At 54.3% G+C, this 17,896-nt stretch overlaps 1 protein-coding gene across 1 annotated transcript; it reads left to right on the forward strand.

Moving 5' to 3' along the window:
• The first annotated feature begins 361 nt into the window (after positions 1-361).
• APCDD1L (APC down-regulated 1 like) lies at positions 362-9,942 on the forward strand. Its single transcript, XM_060032894.1, has 5 exons — positions 362-796; positions 912-951; positions 1,084-1,222; positions 4,182-4,734; positions 9,172-9,942. Exons 1-5 carry the CDS (start codon positions 362-364, stop codon positions 9,940-9,942), a joined length of 1,938 nt encoding a protein of 645 aa, XP_059888877.1.
• The last annotated feature ends 7,954 nt before the right edge of the window (positions 9,943-17,896 follow it).

Genomic DNA, 17,896 nt, shown 5'->3' on the forward strand with positions numbered 1-17,896 from the left:
GAGCTTGGGGGCCACGGGCCCCGTCAGACGGCTTCGAAGGGGCAGGGCGGGGACCCCAGCCTCCCTGGCCGAACTGCCCTTCCTGACCCTGCCAGGACCACGTGACTGTGTGCTGGGGGGTGGGCAGCAGGGGGCACCATGCATTCACTCCTCACTCAGCCCACACGCCCTCCCGGGCCTCCTGGACCGGCCCAGCAGGTCTCTCCAGCTGCCCGCCATCTCCGCCAGGCCCCCGCGCCCCCCGACCCACTTCAGCCACAGGCGTGGTGGGACGAAGTGTCCCGGGAAGGCCTGTCGCAGGAGCGGGGCCGGCGGGTCGAGGCGGCCGCCCCTGAGCGCAGCCTGTCGCTGTAACATCGGGATGCCGCCCTTCACCAGGCTTCCCATACATCCCGCCATCGGGGCTGCGTCAAGCCCGACTCTGAGCAGGGATGACAGTTTCCAGGGGAGCTGCTGCTCTTTGGCAGCTGAAGGCCCTGGTGGTCTCACCTCTGAGCTGCTCCTAGAAGTGAAGCTCCCACGGCCAGGCCTGGCTTGTCTCCACGAGACGAGCCCGTCTGGAGAGGGCGGGGACCCCGGGCCTGCCCCACTGCTCACAGCCTCCTCCCTGAGGCCTCCGAGCCCTCCCCTGGCCCCGCTGCTGGCCTCACGCCTCAGCCTGACCCCACCACACGCATCCCGAGTGAGCACCACGGTGAGCCGGCGCCGGCCAGGTCCCACCCGTGGGGATGGACGACACCCGGGCCTGGCACCCCGGAGGGACCATGAACGGAGTGGCCACGCGCGGCGGGCACAGGTCTGGCCGCTCCAGGGGCAGAGGTCAAGCAGAGCCCGGGCTCCTGGTGGGAGGGGGTGGGAGTCCCACCGTCTGGCCCCGTCTGAGTCCAGGCTGCCTCCTGTCCCGGGTGCAGGGCCCGTCCGCCACTGCCCGGCGGCACTCGGCCACGGCAGGCAGGCGCGCAGAAGGCAGATGGGTCCTGAGGCTGACTCGAGGCGCCCCGATCTGGGGAGCCCATTGCTGGCCAGGCAGGTGAAGAACCAGGGTGTGCTGGGATCGCTGACCCGGGTCCGTCTGCTTTGCAGCCCACACTGCAGAGGCAGCCGGGATGGCAGAGGGTAGCCGCCTGCGCTGGGGACCACATTGCCAGCAGCTCCTGCCCAGCAGAGCGCCCGTCACCGCACTGCTGCCCCCACGCCTGGACGGGCCCTGGATCTCCACTGGGTAAGACCCTGCTGAGGTCACGCTGACCACAGGCCCCTGGGCTTGGAGGCTTCACCCACCCTGAGCCTCAGTGTCCCATATCTGTGAAACGGGTACAATTCGTGCAACTGTCCAGAGGCCTGCCAAGCACGTGCTTGCTGTCGCCCTCCCCAGAGTGAGCCTGGCAGGTCGGGACTGTGTCGGGCATCCCGCCCCAGCCACAGACAGCAACTGGAGGAAATGCCCTTGTTCCACACACTGAGCACCTGCTGTGCAAACACTTACTGAGGAGCTACTATGAGCTGGGTGCAGGGGGAGCTGCGGCGGAGACGAGCCCTAAACAGAAATAAGTGACTTAAACTTGAGACGGTGAAAGACATAAAAGGGAGGATGTGAGAGTGAGCGGCCCGGGAGGGCTCTTTCGAGGGCGGTCACAGAAGGCTTCTCGGAGATGGTGACATTCAGTCGAGATCTGAAAGGAGGAAGGAGTCAGCCATCCAGGGAGCCAGGGGCAGAGCCAGGCAGAGGCAGCAGCTGGTGCAAAGGTCCCGAGGCCGGAAGGAGTAGGCCAGAGAGGGCCCGGGGTCCTGCCTGCCCATCCAATTCTCCTTCTAACCTGACAGGCTCACCTGACCTTTCAGAGGCCTCAGTGCTGCTCTGGGGCGATGGGCTTTGTGCTCTGCCCTCATGTGCGGGGCAGCCAGCTGGGTCCTCCCTCCCAGTGTCAGGGAGAAGGAAGGCAGTGTCCTCCTCCACACCTAGTACATCCCCTCCTCCCCGGCCAGCCCCTTGGGCCAGTCCCATCCTGGGGTCAGGGACTGGACTTTCCATGTCCTCCACGCACCTCCCGAGGTCAGGGAAAAATCCAACTGCCAAGCATCTGCTAGCACACTGGGGGAGGAAGGGGACTTGAGTTCTGCAAAGAGGCTCTGGATGCATTCCCAGGCTCTGCCCCCTCCTCGACTCCACAGGCCAGGTGGGGTTCATGCACCACTGGCCGGGGTCACTCTGAGACAGAACTGAGACATGGGGAGGATGGGGACTGGCTGCAGGCTGTTCCTGCCCCAAGACAACAGCATTCCAGAGAGTTCTAGAAACTTCTAATACTTTCTTCCTAGAAAGTCCCCCATTGTACCCTTCAGACAGGCTTTGCTATTTTCTGGGAGTAGTGCAGGGAAAGACCCAGAGTCTGGGAACCACCGAGCTGTCTGGTGTGACCTGTTGCGTTCCTTTGGGCAAATCTTCCCACCCTCGGGCATGTGAGTCACCTCTCTCCATTTTTAACTACTGCCTGTACTGGTATTTCCTTACGATTTTTCTTTAAACCAACTTGCTTTTGTTGGTGTAAATATATTCATGCATTTTTATAGCTTTATTGGGGGATAACTGGTATACTGTGCCCATTTACAGCACTATGATTATTTTTAAAGGAAGCGTAAGATCACTATGGCTATGGGGAGCTGAGCCACTTGCCATAAATAGGAGGAAACCATAAAAAGAAAGTCTGGGCTTCCCTGGTGGGGCAGTGGTTGACAGTCCACCTGCCGATGCAGGGGACACGGGTTCATGCCCCGGTCCGGGAAGATCCCACATGCCGCGCAGCGGCTGGGCCCGTGAGCCATGGCCGCCGAGCCTGCGCGTCCGGAGCCTGTGCTCCGCAACGGGAGAGGCCACAACAGTGAGAGGCCCGCGTACCGCAAAAAAACAAAAAAAGAAAGTCAATGAAAACAAAACAACATCATTAAATTTTCACCTGATTCGCTGCCTGCCTAAGGCCCTGAGTCTGTTCACTTTGGAAGAAAAGGGAGATTGGTGTTAAAGACACATGAACTCCAACCGTGACTCTCTCCTTAATATAACCAGAAGGACTGAAAGAAAAGGGTGAGCGAGAACATATTTCTCCTGCTCCAGCAGCGCTGGTATGAAACATTTCGAGAAAATAACAGTACAGGTGGCACCTGGTTAGCGTAACATTGTGCAGGGGGTACCTGCCTGCTCTTTTTCCCGGGGAACTTGTCCACCATCCACCCCAAAGCCAGGGTGTGACTGGGGGTCTAGGAGTCATGGTTTCATCACCAGCAGAATAGGGCCCGGGGGTCAGGGCCAGCCTGACGCCTGGCTTTGCAAATAAAGTTTTATTGGCACACAACCACGCCCACCATGTACATACTGTCTCTGGCTACTTTAGCTCCAGAACCACGATCTTGAGTAACTGCCACAAAGACAGAAATACTTATTATCTGACCCTTCACTGGAAAAGTTCTCTGGTTTAGATCAACAAGCCTGTCACAGATGTGGGTGAAATGTGGTGGCAGGGGGCCCGTCAGCTTAGCCAGCGGGGAGACAATGTAAGCACCATCATTCACGATTCACTCAGCGAGGACCAGGGTTTGGGGGTCCAGTGTGTGCCAGGCCCTGGACCAGGTGCCAGGAGCCCAACGGGGAGAGAACAGGCAGGACCCTGCCCCCAGGAGCTCAGAGCACAGGGCTCCCCAAATGGTGCGAAGGAGCCCCCGTTTCTTAAGCTCCTCCCAGGTGCCACCACTGTGCTGGCTGCTTCCTCGAAACCCTGACTGTGCGTCCAGGGCCTCCCGGTCCCAGAGGAAGGAGCCAGGCGTTATCCAGGCTCACGATCCTCGGGAGGGACGGAAATGGGATTTGAACCCGGGTCCTCTGGCTGCAAAGCCTGTGTGTTTCTTGGGCCAAGGGGGAGCCGTGGGACCCACGGGGAGCCGGGCCAGGAGGGTGGATGTCCGCTGAAAAAGGCATTTGGGATGGCATGAAGGACAGCTTCTGCTGAGGCCACAAGGCAAGAGTGGAAGGCCCCCAGCCCTCAAAGTGGGGCTGAGATCAGTTGGGGAAACTGAGGCTGCAGGCTCCCAGCCCTGAGCTGAGGCCTGAAACAGAGGCTGTAGGAGGGGGATCCCGGAGCGAGGCTGGGGGACTCACTGCTCTGCCCAACCCCCCTCTGCCCCCGCAGCTGCGAGGTGCGCCCGGGACCCGAGTTCCTCACCCGCTCCTACACCTTCTATCCCAACCGCCTCTTCCGCGCCTACCAGTTCTACTACAGGGACCCCTCGTGCCGGGAGCCCGCCCACTCACTGCTCATCAAGGGCAAGGTGCGCCTGCGCCGGGCCTCCTGGGTCACCCGGGGCGCCACCGAGGCCGACTACCACCTGCACAAGGTGGGCGTCGTCTTCCACAGCCGCAGCGCCCTGCTCGACGTGGCTGGGCGCCTGGACCAGAGCCGGGCCGGCCGGGCCTGCGCGCACCGCCTGCCCGCCGCCCGGGCCTGGCTGCCGGGGGCCCTGTACGAGCTTCTGGGTGCCGGGGCTGAGCGGGACTGCGCGGCCGCCCTGGGCTTCACCATGCACGAGCTCAGCCTGGTCCGTGTGCAGCGCCGCCTGCAGCCCGAGCCCCGGGACGCGCCCCGGCTGGTGGAGGAGCTCTACCTGGGGGACATTCACACCGACCGGGCGGAGCGGCGGCACTACCGGCCCACCGGTTACCAGCGCCCGCTGCAGAGCGCCCTGGTGAGTCTGGGGCCCCGGGAGGGCGAGCTCTGACAGCCTGTGGGATCTGCCCCTGCCTAGGGCCCTCTCTGCGCAGCCCCCCTCCCCCCACCCCCCACCCGCACTGGTCTGCTTGCCTCAGGACCTTTGCACATGCTCTTCCCGCTGCTCGAGACATCTCTTCTCAGGTCTGGACAGAAGGAACTCCTGGGGAGTCTTCTGGAGTGTGGTCCTCCTGACATTCTCCTCGTGGACCCGGCAGGGTCCCTTCCTGCCCCTGCTATGCACGGGCAGGTCCCCCCTCCCTCAGTTCCCGGCTCAGACGTTCCCTCCCATCCCCACTCTGCACGGTTCCCAGCACCCGGCACACTCTGGGCTGCACTGTTTGTATACTGGCTGACCGTCTTCTCCCAATATCACCTGTGGCGGGGGAGGCCCTGTGCCCCTCCGTGTCCCCACAACTGGCCCAGGGGCTGGCACACGGGCTGGGCCAGTAAATGCTGGTGAATGAACTAGGGGGGCGGCTCCTCCAGAGCTCTGCCAGGCGGCCGCACAGCCCTCAGAGGCCCCTCTGGAAAGCTCCGTGTGGATCCACTGTTACCCCGCAGCCAGCAGCGCTGAGCGCTCCCCGTCATAGTAACATCAGGCGGAGCAGCGCTTTCTCAGACTCTGTTCTCAAGATGCCGGCACCTGGGCATCTTCTTAGAAAGCACAGTCAAGTTTGCGGGTCTGGCCTGGGATTTTGCATTTCTAACAAGCTCCCAGGTGGTCCATGGACCACCCTCTGGGCAGGAGGCTGCAGTCTAAAGGGAGATGCCCTCTCTTTGAGATGTGCCCACCCCAAAGTGAATTTCACGTAAGTCAATTAACCTAGACTTCAGCTTAAAGACATCACAAACATACTCTCCTGATTTGGGGAAGATCTGATAGCCCTTTTTTGTCCGACGAGCACACAGGCAAAAAAACTGAACTTTATGTACGTAAAGTTCTCCTGGCACATAGCACAGAGCCTGGTGGGCAAGGCTAGGGCCTCGTGACCACTCCAGTGAGTCTGGTGAAACCCCAGGACCCCTCCTCAGAAAAATATTTGTAAAAGCATAAAATAAAAGACATGGGATTTAAACAGAAACCAATTCTATGAAAAGAGTTACCCAAGTCTTAAAACACTCTGAGGTGGGATTACTATGAATGGGAATTCTTTATTCTCCCTATTTCAGAGTAGCAATGAGTGTAAACAGTGTTTCTAGTATCTGCAACACTGTTAATATAAGATCGGCCAGGCCACGAAGCAGAAGTTTCCACTGAAGTTACAGGGGTCTGTTGCCCACATTCACAATTAGAAGAAACTTTTGATTTTAGGTTGAGGTTTGTAAACATGAAGTCGAGGTTAGGACTCTGGGTTAGGAATGTCTGTAGGAAATACCCAAGGGATATCTTTCAAAAGTGAGAATGGACGGATGGATGGGGGAATGGATGAGTTCAGGCATCCCTGTCAAGTGCTCTTTGAGCCCACAGGCAACCCTCACATGTTCAGCATGTACTGAGTGCCTGCTGTATACTAGACACTTACGGAATTAAACCGGACGGGGCAACATGTCACCCCTGAGAGCAGCCTCTTGTCAAAGCATCCCCAGTGTGTGTGGGGGGGAGGGGCACCAGGTTTCAGCCCATCTGCTCTCCTTCTCCCACCTCCCTCCTCCCAACCAGAGATCTGGGTAGCAGAGAAGAAGCACAACGCGAAGCCCTCGTGATCAGAAAATCAGCCTGAGTTCTCTTCATGACCTCGAAACGATTCCCCTTTGGGCAGCCAATGTTCTAGGCTGGTCTGACGTCCATCCTTCTTAGAGCCGAGAAGGCGCTGGTGGTGGGGTGATTACCGGCACCCACCACCTCGTTAGGAGGGCACACTGCTCTGAATGCAGAGAGGACGGACCCCGGGGCACGGAGGATGACAATGTCATGTCTCCCCAGGCCAGGCTCTGGGGCTGCAGACTCCTGCCCTCCTGCTGCCTGACCAGCCAGGGTGGCCCATGCAACCTGCAATGCAGTTGCCAAGCAGAACATACAGGACCAGCAGGGCCAGATGTACGGATGTTCAATTAAATGTTCACTCACCAACCGCCCCCCTCCGCATAAGAAAACAGAAAAAGGAAGATAATTTCACAGGAGGATACACTGCAGCTAAACCCCCCAAGTAACGAATCAGTCATTACCTTATGCTCTCCGGAGCCCAAGCCTTGCCCACAACCCAAACCAGATGGTAAACATGAACACTTTTAGAAGTTAATTAATTGAAAACCAATTTGATTCCCAAATTCATTGCCTGGATATAGAATCCTAATCAGTCACCGCTTGAGCAAAATCATCTAAGCCTGGCGTCGCCTCCGGGAGTTAACTAGAAACTGTATGTGCTGCTGGTGTAACTTTACATAACAGGCTGAAACCAGTAAGAGTTCGGCTTGCACACAAGTGTGAGTTCTGCTGGCTGGGGCCCTGTTTATTAACACGTGCAACTCCGGACCTGTGCACGACGATGCCTGGAAGGTTTTTGATAGAGACAGGTACTTTCTTCCATCCCCTTCCAAAGCATCAGAGAGGGAAATGCTTTCTCTCTCCCTCTCTCACCTTCAAGTCTTGCTAGTTCTCCAGCCATGCAGAAAACTGCTTGCCCCAAATTACCAACCAGCATCCCCAGATGTCCTGTCTGCAAAAGATATCTCTTTTGAGGGAGAAAGGCAGCCCTGAGATTATTTTGGTGTAATGCACTATGTCCTGTCAATACACATGAGTGTAACAACAGTTGGAATGTGGGTTAAAATGCCTAAATGAGAGGAGACTCTTACCAGCCAGCATTCCAATTACCTGCACTCCAGCTAACTACCCAGCTTTCTTGCTTCTTTCCATCACAAACCTTTCTGTAGCCATTTATTAGCATTTCCAAGTGCCTTCTAGTCCTCTGGGTCAAAATCCCCCAAACCAAAAATAATACCGTTTTCTGTATTATGGGGAAAAAGGCAACTTTAGGTTCACCATAGAAATAAATAAGAAGAGCTTATAATGTAGCAATCCAAAATAAAAAAAAAAAAGTCTGTTCTCAATCATCCAATATTTTCTTTCTAAACTGGAACTCCCAAATGCTCCCTTGTTTGGCATGAAACTCATCCAGCAGCAAACTATGGAAATCTTTTGTTTTTTGAACAAAAAACATTGGAGCTGTTTTCCCAGCTGGGGCGCTTCAAGATGCCTTTCCCCTTCCCTGTCCTGTGTGCACCCATGGCCCTGGGTGTCCTTCTGGAACTGCAAAAGCTGGGGACGCCTGCTTTGACAAGCGGCTGTTCCAGGACATTTACCTCTCAGAATGATGCTCTGAACTAAATTCTGGGCAGCAGCTCCCTTAAAAAAAAAAAAAAAAGTCTGTATCTGGTTTCTTTTTGGCCTGGACTGAGCTTTTCCACTCCAGAATGCAGACCGACTCCCACGCAACTTGGTTTAGCATCTGCTTCCTGTTGACGTGTTTTACTGTAAACCCAGCTCATAAGAATTTATAAGACAGGGGCAACTGTAAATAAGGCCAAAGCGAGAGGAAAACAGCCTCGGGCAACTGAGGACTGTGGCCGCACCTGACAACCAGCGCAGAGGGGGCTGGGTTTCCCATTATAAATAACACAAGCATGAACATCTTTGTGCCAAATCTCTTTGCAACTTTTCAGCCACGCCTCAGCACAGACGCTCAGCAAGGGGTTCCAAGGGCATGAGAATTTTAGCGGCTGTAAGGTAACAGTGCATGAAAAGTGCTCAGCACAGCTCCTGGCCCTTACGAAGCACCTAAAAAAGAATGAGTTGGGGGTGGGGGAAGTAACAACAGGCAGGAGAAAGGCAGTAAACGTGAACGGTCGAATTTCGGGAACAAGCAGGCCGGGTGTGGGAAAGGACAACTTCTTTCAAATCCCAGGACACAAGTTCCATCCGTCTCTCCTTCCTTCGTTTGCCCAATACACCTGCTGCGAGCAGGTACTGTGCTAGGCCCTGGCGATGGAGCAGGCACAGAGAGACAGCCTGGGCTTCCTGGAGCTCACTCTCCAGTGAAGCGGAAGGAGTGGAGAGCAGAGGAAATAGGGCGTGACACGTCCCTGAGCACCAGAAGGGGCTGAGGCCCACCATACAAGGGGTGGTTGGGAAAAGTTTCTCTAAGGCCTCTGAGCTGAGACTGAGAGGTCGGGAAGGAGGCAGCCAGGCTACGTGCCGGGGGGAGTTCCGGGTAGAAGCAGCAGCAGGTGCAAAGGCCCAGAGGATGGGGGAGCCGCCTGAGGTCCACGAAGAGTGAAGTGACCGTCCGGGCTGCAGGGGGGAAGGGAAGGGGTGACGGGCGGCCGGGTGCGGGACCCCGAGCCAGCCCGCCGCGGGTGCACCCTGACCTCCCCGCCTCGGAAGTCACCGCCTTCCCTTTGTCTCTGCCAGCACCACGCCCGCCCCTGCCCGGCCTGCAGCCTCATCGCCCGCTCCGACGAGCACCACCCGCCCGTGCTGCCCCGCCAGGCGGCCCTGCCCCTGCGCCTGGGCGGCCGCTGGGTCAGCCCCGGGTGCGAGGTGCGCCCTGCCGTGCTCTTCCTCACCAGGGTCTTCACCTTCCATGGGCACAACCGCTCCTGGGAAGGGTATTACCACCACTTCTCGGACCCCACCTGCCGGCAGCCCACCTTCACCGTTTACGCAGCCGGCCGCTACACCAAGGGCACGCCGTCTGCCAGGGTTCGTGGCGGCACCGAGCTGGTGTTCCAGGTCACGCGAGCCCGTGTCACCCCCATGGACCGGGTCACCACGGCCATGCTCAACTTCTCCGAGCCGAGCAGCTGTGGTGGCCCGGGGGCCTGGTACCTGGGAGCCGAGCGGGATGTCACCGCCACCAACGGGTGCCTGCCGCTGGGCATCCGGCTCCCCCACGTGGAGTACGAGCTCTTCAAGATGGAGGAGGGCCCCCTCGGGCAAAGCCTGCTCTTCATCGGACAAAGGCCCACTGACGGCTCCAGTCCCGACACCCCGGAGAAGAGGCCCACATCCTACCAAGCACCCCTGGTGCTCTGTGACAGGGTGGCCTGGGGCTTCTCCAGGCCTCCGCAGCACAGGCCTCTGCTGCAGACGCCCGTCAGTGGTGGGGGGCTGGGCCCCCCAGCGGCCCCTCTCCCCTTCCTGCTTCTGGTTCTCGGGCTGGCCTTCCTCCAGTGGCTATGAAATTGGTCTCTGACTTCCAGACGGTGCCTCAGGACACTCGTCCGACCCCATGGACTCCCTTCTGGCACAGACTCCTCCACCCGTGACCGTCCTGGACGGTTACACAGCCCGGCCTGCATCCTAAGTGGCTCAGGACCTGAGCTTCAACAGCGCCTGCAGAGCCTACACCACGGCTAGCAACGCGAATCATGACCACAAACTCAGGCACCGCAGCAACGTCAACTGCTCCGAGTTCCTAAGCGCTCACTCCCAACTTTCCCGGGCAGCGCGCGGACCAGCGCCGGGGGGTGGACCACACCCGTCTCCCTGCCCGACGGCACCCCAGTTCCCTCCCTGAGCCCTTGAGATTCAGTGAAATGGAAACACGGTTCTGCACGCGTGTGCTGCCGCTGCTCTGCAGAGTCCGTGGGTTGTTGTTTAAAGATGATTCATTTGAATTTAGCAATACAAACGGAAACCCGAGCCATGAATTAAAGATGCTGCTTCGGGCTCCCAGCGCATCTCAGCTCGCTGGCAGGGGGCTCGGCTCGCCTCTTTGGGAGCCGCTCGGTTTTCTCGAGTCGTGACTGCTGGCGTCTTGTCTGCGCCTGCCTGTGCTTCTGCGAGTCAGGCCTCGAGCTGTCAACACGGCGAGCGGGTAAATCCAGCCCTCCCCGGCCGGGAAGCAAATAAAGGCAGCCCCATCCACACCGAACCCCAGTGTGTAGGGCTGGCAGCCGGGGTCAGGTCTTTGGAGGAAAGCGGCGCTTCCAGCCTTTGGAAAGTAATTAATACTAATGACAGCGGTGACACTAACGTGCTCTGTAATTAGCCCTGCACAGGCGTCCTCTGTTTTCAAGATTCCCTGTGCTTGGCTGACAAGGAGGGAGGGAAACCTCCGACGCGTCTTTGGGACCATCCTAGGGTCAGCGGGTACCCGGTCACATCTGGAGGAGGAGGGAGCGGAGGGCCACCCCTCACCCAGCCTGCTCGCTGCAGTGCTAATGTGCTCAGAGGGGGCTGTCATCAAGGTGGGGACAGGCTGTGCCTCTCCAGGGACCCTGCCTGTGTTCCCAGAGCCTCGTCTGTACACTGTGAAATTAACCGGCATCCTGGTGGGCTCAAGGGTTTCCGGGATGCTGTGCGATGATTCACGCCCTCCTTCCTCTGCCCGAACCCTTGTCTCTGGCTCTTATCACAGATCTTGAACAACAATGGTCTGTGAGGCTAATGGTGCTTTCTGAGGGAAGCCCTTGTCCTCTGTCGGCTGTGTGGGGTTCAATCAGCCCGCTGAAATTACCCTATCTACACAGCCTTCTTAAAAACAAAACCAAAAATCCGAGTTAATATTCTCTGTAGGTCTCAGAGAGCTATGAGTGTTCATGGCATATTTACCAAAGTACAAGAAATAATTTGTTTATTTACAGTCTCAGACTGCATGGGGGTGGGCGGTGTGGCAGTGTTCCTGGTGGGGATGAGGGTGGGTGGTGGGAACATGTCCACGGCTGAGCAAGTCTTGTATCCAAGGCTTAAGGCAGCCACACCACCATTTATCATCAAATTTGAATCTTTTAATAAAATTAAACAGCCTGAAAAATGTTCCTGCTGGTTATTAAAGTCAACCAAGGGGATTACGGTTCTAAAGAAAGGAAGAGAAGTGTCTTGAGAGAACGTGTGAAAGAGAATAAAACAAGTGGAGGTAAACCCCAGCTCTCTCTGTTATGCACCTTCACTTCACGCCACTGCCCTGTCCTAATTAAAGCGCTCTGGGGGCTTCCAGTGCACACAGAATAAAATCCCTAGGTCTAGCGATACCTCCCCTTGCCCTGGCTGCACTGGGGTTCCTTCTGTTTCTTGATCACACCAAGCTGTTTCCTGCCTCAGGACCTTTGCATGTGCCACGGCCGCTGCCCAGCAGCTCTTCCCCCAGATCTGCAGAGGCTCAGCTCCCCTCATTCAAGTCTCAGACCACATGTCACCTGCTCAGGGAAGCCACCATGAGCATCCCCCCACCCCCACCCCGAAAAGCAGCCTCCTTTTGCCGGCTGTCCTATCCATCCATCCCGTCACTCTGCTTTCTGTTCTTTATAATGCTTACTGATCAGTGTCTGATTTATCCACGCTTATTCTCTGCCTCAAGGGAAGGACTGAGTCAGTCACTGGGATCTCTTCCAGCAGCTTCAGCTGTACCTGGCCCACGGTAGAACTTCAGTGAATACAGTCGGGTAAACCAGGTCGTTGGTGATCCTGGTTAACCCTTGCCAGCGAAGAAGTCACTGCCACACGCCTGGCATCCTGTGAGGGAGGCCCCACAGTGCAGGGTGCGACTCTGCAACTTGCAGAAAGAAAGCAGGCTCGGAGCAGAGAGGGACCAGCCCGAGGCCGCCGCAGCCAGGCCCCAGAGCCTGAGAGCTGAGCCTCCACCTTGGGGTGTCCCTCTGGGACTCTGGTCCCTGGCAGGGGTGGGATTCGTGACCGTATTTGGGGAAAGCAGTTCAGAGCTGCTCTGTGGGGCTGGCTGGGCCTCCCCTAATTAGGAGGCCTGTGCTCAGGAGGAGAGAAGGTTCCTGGCCCCATTGACTGGACTGAGGTACCCTCCCAACCCCGGCTTCTTGGTCTGGAGCATCTGGTGCTGACAGAAAATCCCAGGCTCTTTTCTCCCGGGCAAGAAACCATGCTTCCCAGACTCTAGGCTCCAGTGAGGGGTGGGTTTGGGGTCCAAGGGCTGAGGGGACTCTCCCAGGGATGGGGACCCACCTTATTGTTAAGTCTGGACCCTCCACATAGAACCCAAGATAGCTTTAAGCAGAAGAGGCGAAAGTAAAACCCACAGTTGTAGTTCAAAACAAAACAAAACAAATGTTCTCCACTGTATGTTCAGCCACGTTTAAAAGGAAAACAAAAACAAAAACAAACCCGTGCAGTTTGTAATTTCATAGCACAGGCTCCCAGGAGGATGAATGAGTATGTTTTGGTTTTGTTTTTAATAAAAAGTTTAAATTGTATACAGTTCTCAGAGGCCCATTAACAGATGCTTGTTATCAAAAGAAGTTCTTTCTTTGCTTTCTATAAGCGAATGTGTTTCATCTCCCAGCGGTGCTGCTGGCGTGATTGACACGGCTCACGGTGACGCGCTGCCCCGGGCCCTGGGGCCGCTGACTCAGGCAGGAGCCGGGAGGGGCAGCGCTTCCTGCTGCAGGAGGCGGGGAGGGGGTGGACCTGGGCAGCAGCATGTGACCCCTAGTCTGCCCCTGGTGGCCTTAAGTGACAGCCAGCCAGTTCCTTGTCACCCACAGCCCCCATCAGATGGATGTGAGCATGGAGTCAATTACCTGCCAGTACTCCTGAGGACTCACCTTCTCAGCTTCCAGGCCAACCCTCCTGTGACCCCCGGATCCCCCTTTTGCCACCTCCATCCTCCCTCAGCCCCAGCCAGGTGGCCTCTCTGCTCTCTGGAACTCGGTCCCCCTCAGGCTCGTTGCCTCAGCTCCCCCCTCTCCCTGGAGTGCTCTGCCCACCAGGGCACCCTTTCTATTCCACCACAGCAATTTTCAGGGTCTCTAATACCCTATTTGCTCGTTTCCTTCTGCCTGGTCAGCCTCCCTCATCGACAGCACGAGCTCCTTGACAGCCAGCCCTTGTCTGCCTGGCTCCCCGCTGTGCCCCCACGTGTGGAACGGAGCCTGGCACAGAGTAAGGGGCTCAATAAACACTGATGACTTGAAGAAATGCTCTGAGACCTGGCTGGAAGTACTCTGAATTCAAGCATCAAGATGATAACCACATACTTTAAGTAACAGCTTGGAATTTTTTTTTTTTTTTTCTTTTTAATAAGATGGGCAGAGCACAACTCTGTGATCTTGAGGACACCTGTTTTCTGCTAGCCAGGCTCTCTCTAGGAAGGACGTTAGGGACTGCTGTCCCAACAGAGGGGGAAACACGGCCTGACACGGGGTCCCCCAAGAGTCCAGGTTTCTCGTACTTAACAGAGGTCAGGGAGACTGGGGCCCCTCAACCCCACAGACGCACCTAAGACTCTCCTTCTCGCTGCTTCAGTTTCCCCACCAGCAAGGTGAGTTGAAATCTGGTAATTCCTGGAGCCACCCAGCCTCAACACCCAGAAAGCCCATAGCTGGCAAGTGAATCCGGAGGAATCAATGATATATTCTAGGAGAAATGGCTTTAAACCAGGAAACTCGCAGTGAGGATGGGTCTTTTCTCAGTGATGTCATATTTACTTCCTAAGGGCTATTAACAACTTACCACTCTTCCGCTTACATTTGGTGTTTTTTTAATCCTTCAGGAGAAAAAAAAGTTAACGCAAAACTTAGGTGGTTATTGCTTCTGTTAAAATCAGCCATGCCAGTTTAATAAGACCTACATATATTGACTTAGCACCTACCATGAGCCAAAGACTATACTGGGTGCCTTGGAAGGACGGTCTTCCAAACTTCTGGCTAAAGTGGTCAGGGAGAACACATGCTTTCCCCTCCAATTCCTTCTGAAGTCCCAATAAATTACAGGAAAAGAATTAAAAGGCGCAAAATCACACAGATAAACAAAAAAAAAGGAAAAGACAAAACAGCCAACAAGAGATGTCGGCAAAATTCTGGAATCTGGAAAGCTGATGGGCCACTTATCATGGACAGCAGGCTACAGAAAGCAAAAGAAAAGGGCTGGCAGGTTGATCAGAGGGGTAGAGCTCAGAAGCATGTCTACTCGTGCTCTGAGGCTTAGGAATTGGTGGCCCAAGGCGCCTCAGAGGCGGGAGAGCAGTGGGGCTGAAAACAGGAGGACCATTTGCAAGTCTGTAAAAGGAGTTTTGCCCCCAGATTCTCTCCCTAACCCCTCTAACAACCAGCAGTTTAAACAGGGGATCTTCGTACGTGGAGACCACCCAGGGCAAGGTCAGGTATGAAACCGAAAATAGAGGGAGTAAAGACAACTCTGCACATGAAACAGTGAGGTTGTACAGTCTCTCCCTTCTTAAGAGATGACGGCCGGACTAATGCTGCCAGGAAGGAGGCTGTAAGATTCCTCTGTAGAGAAATGAGCCCAGGGTAAACCAACTACAGATACTGACAGCTAGACATTCCCCAAAAAGGTGTCCGTTAGGTCCCTACCCACTTAGCTTTCATACAAACCCACCATTCAACAAATCCCACCTTCACCCATGCAGCTTCCCATCAGCTTTTTAGTGCTTCACTAATAAATACCTAAGGATGGTCAAGGATAACCAGGCATTTGAGAAAACCTCCAAAATGACAGAGACACAAACCTAGTCCAAAGTGAGTCGTAAGTAGCAGATGATGCAGGAGCTAGAACAACAGAAACTATACGTTCCTCGGTGAAAAGAATGTAAACCTTTGAAAGACCACAACCACTGTATAGTCCCTCACGTAGAACATCAAAACGAAAGCTTCTAGAACAACAACAAAAGAACGATAATATCCACGGTGAAAAGAAAATTATATATATATATCTAGCTAGTAAGTGGAAAAGAAAGAATTCTTGAAAATGATAAATACGTTAGCAGAAAAAAAAATCAAAAGAAAGTTGGAAATTAGAGCTGAAGAATTTCCCCAGAAATAGAAAAAGGATCAGGAATTAAAATGGCCTTAGACTTCTCATGGGCAATACTGGAAACCGGCAATCAGTGAACAATGCTTCAAAATCCTCTGAAGGATGGCCAGCCTTGACTTTTATAACCAATACAGCTATCAACCAAGTGTGAGGGCAGAATGGAACACTTCCAGAAATGCAAAGTTCTCAGAAACATGATCTCCCACGTACTCCTCCGTCAGAAACCTGCTAAAGGATGTGCTCCACCAAAGGGAGGTAGTAAAAGAAGAGAAGGCTAGAGATGCAGAAAACGAGAAATCCAAAACCCAGAAGAGAACAAAGGGAGTTCCCAAGATGAAAGCCAGGGAGGAGCCCTCCTGGGCTGAGAGCCGTGCAGCAAGCCTAGGAAGCCGTCAGTCCAGAGACTAGCAAGAGAACGCAGAGCTCCAAGGGGGGACCTTTCTAAGAGGAAAATCACAGACTACCCGATGTGCAAATGTACTCAAGAGACTCATACTTCTGTCAGAGTCTGGGGCTGAATTTACCATAGAAACTAAGCAAACAGAGCACTGAGATTTAGTTACTCCGAGGGGAAAAGGACTGTGGATAAAAGGGAAATATAATCATAGAACACACAAGGCAGAGCTGTGAACAATATTTCAAGTAGTCTTAATCATGCAAAAGCATGCCGACACAGCCAGAAATGATGACATAACACTCTGAGAGGGGCAGGGATGGAGAGAAAGGTTATTGGAGCTAAATCCTTATCCTCCTTAGGAGGAAATCAGTGGACAGTATCTACACATGAAAAACCAAGAAAAAGTAATACAGGCACATTATTCAGAAATACAGAGGTTGATACCCAGAAGAAATTAGTGCTACAACAGCTGCCTCTAGGCAACGGAAGCTGGGAGTGATGGGGGTCTGCTGGGTTTCATTATGAGCCTATTAGAACTATTTGGCTTTTTATACCATGTACACGAAATGCTTCAGTTAAAAAACAAAATTAAAAATACCACACGACCAAATCCAGTGACAAAACCTAGAACGTCCCTTCAAATTGCTCTTACTCCAGTAAAGGGACAGAGAGTTGGGGGGACAGGGGTGGTGGGGTAGGGACGGTGCCGTAGAGCAGGCAGTGCCAGATGAAGAGAGAAGATAACATCTTCACTCTGCAAAGTGGGCTTATCCTCAAGGTCTGAGACTGAAGGGAAATACCCAAAGTATGACAGGGCCGCAGGGCCTGGATAGCTATTCTTTGATGGTTTCATCTTTACTAAGGGAAGATACTTCTATGTTTTGGAATCACGTTTAGGACTGGCAATGTGACCGCAAGGAGGGGCTTAAAATATAACAGTCGGTCTTGGTTTGTCTTTAAAAATAGAGTCCTGCCTTGCATACACATTTTCCTAACATTTTTGAAATAGCATGAAAGTATATTTTTGCAAAAGTCCATAACATTAATTTTGTATTTCTCCAAAGTTTTGCTGTTTCTCTGCTTCTTTGATGTGACCTTAGCAGTCAAACATCGCTAAGAAACAGAAGTTCTACTTGAAAAAAAAAAGGAAGTCTAGACTCCGAGTACAATTTCCGAGGGTATTCTCAGTTTCTGACGGGGCACGTCACTCCCGTTACAGGACCCTGGCAGATTCTCAGGGAGGTTTGTCTTCTAATGCACTAACGAAAGCTAATGGCAAATTGGTGTGGTTATTTCCTCAGAACGGCACCTTTTGTTGTTTGAAAAGGCCTCTGTTTCACAGCTTGGATTTTAACCCTTTAAGGATTACCACCATTTTCAGTCCCTCTTACAGAAGCTCCCTGGACTGGGAGGCTGAAACATCCCACCCCATTCACATCCTCTGTGGACTCCATAGTCAAAGGACCCCAGGAATGTGACAAAAGATGTTCGGACTGGTGCAGTAGTGAGGCTGCTAGTGCAGGTCAACGGTCCAAGCTCAATTCGTTGGCCACAAAGGGCGATTTCCTCCCCCTGCCCAATCCACTTCTGTACCCTTTGCTGCACGTGATTTTCCTATTAGTAAAATCCTGTCTAGATTCCTATTTGCACATTCATAAATGTGTGTCCTCAGAATCTTCATCTTTGCTCTCCGTCATCAGCCCTTTGTGTGGCCTTTTAATGTCCCTGCAGATCCTTTACCGTATGAAAAGCTTCTCAACCTCATGTAAAGGAACCCCAAATTAAAGCTGGGAAATCAAATGCGCTTTTCAGATGAGCAAAGATCAAAAAGGTGGACGATGCAACATGCTGGTGAAGGAACAGGGAAGGAGGCAGTGCTGGGACCATGTGCGGCCACGTCCTCTGGAAGACGATGTGGAGTCACATGACCAATTTTACATGCAGGCGCCCTTTCCTGTTTCTCTTCCAGGAACTGTCTCATTTACAGGGGAGTCT

The sequence above is a fragment of the Delphinus delphis genome, chromosome 15, assembly GCF_949987515.2.
Source record: "Delphinus delphis chromosome 15, mDelDel1.2, whole genome shotgun sequence".
Classification (NCBI taxonomy): Eukaryota; Metazoa; Chordata; class Mammalia; order Artiodactyla; family Delphinidae; genus Delphinus; species Delphinus delphis.

What these genes read in the sequence shown, in the direction of transcription:
- APCDD1L (XM_060032894.1), top strand. Translation starts at nt 362, where the DNA reads ATGCCGCCCTTCACCAGGCTTCCCATACATCCCGCCATCGGGGCTGCG. An exon ending in GGGCCCTGGATCTCCACTGG is followed by an intron (nt 1,223 to 4,181) that starts GTAAGACCCTGC and finishes CTGCCCCCGCAG; the next exon opens with CTGCGAGGTGCGCCCGGGAC. An exon ending in GCCCGCTGCAGAGCGCCCTG is followed by an intron (nt 4,735 to 9,171) that starts GTGAGTCTGGGG and finishes TGTCTCTGCCAG; the next exon opens with CACCACGCCCGCCCCTGCCC.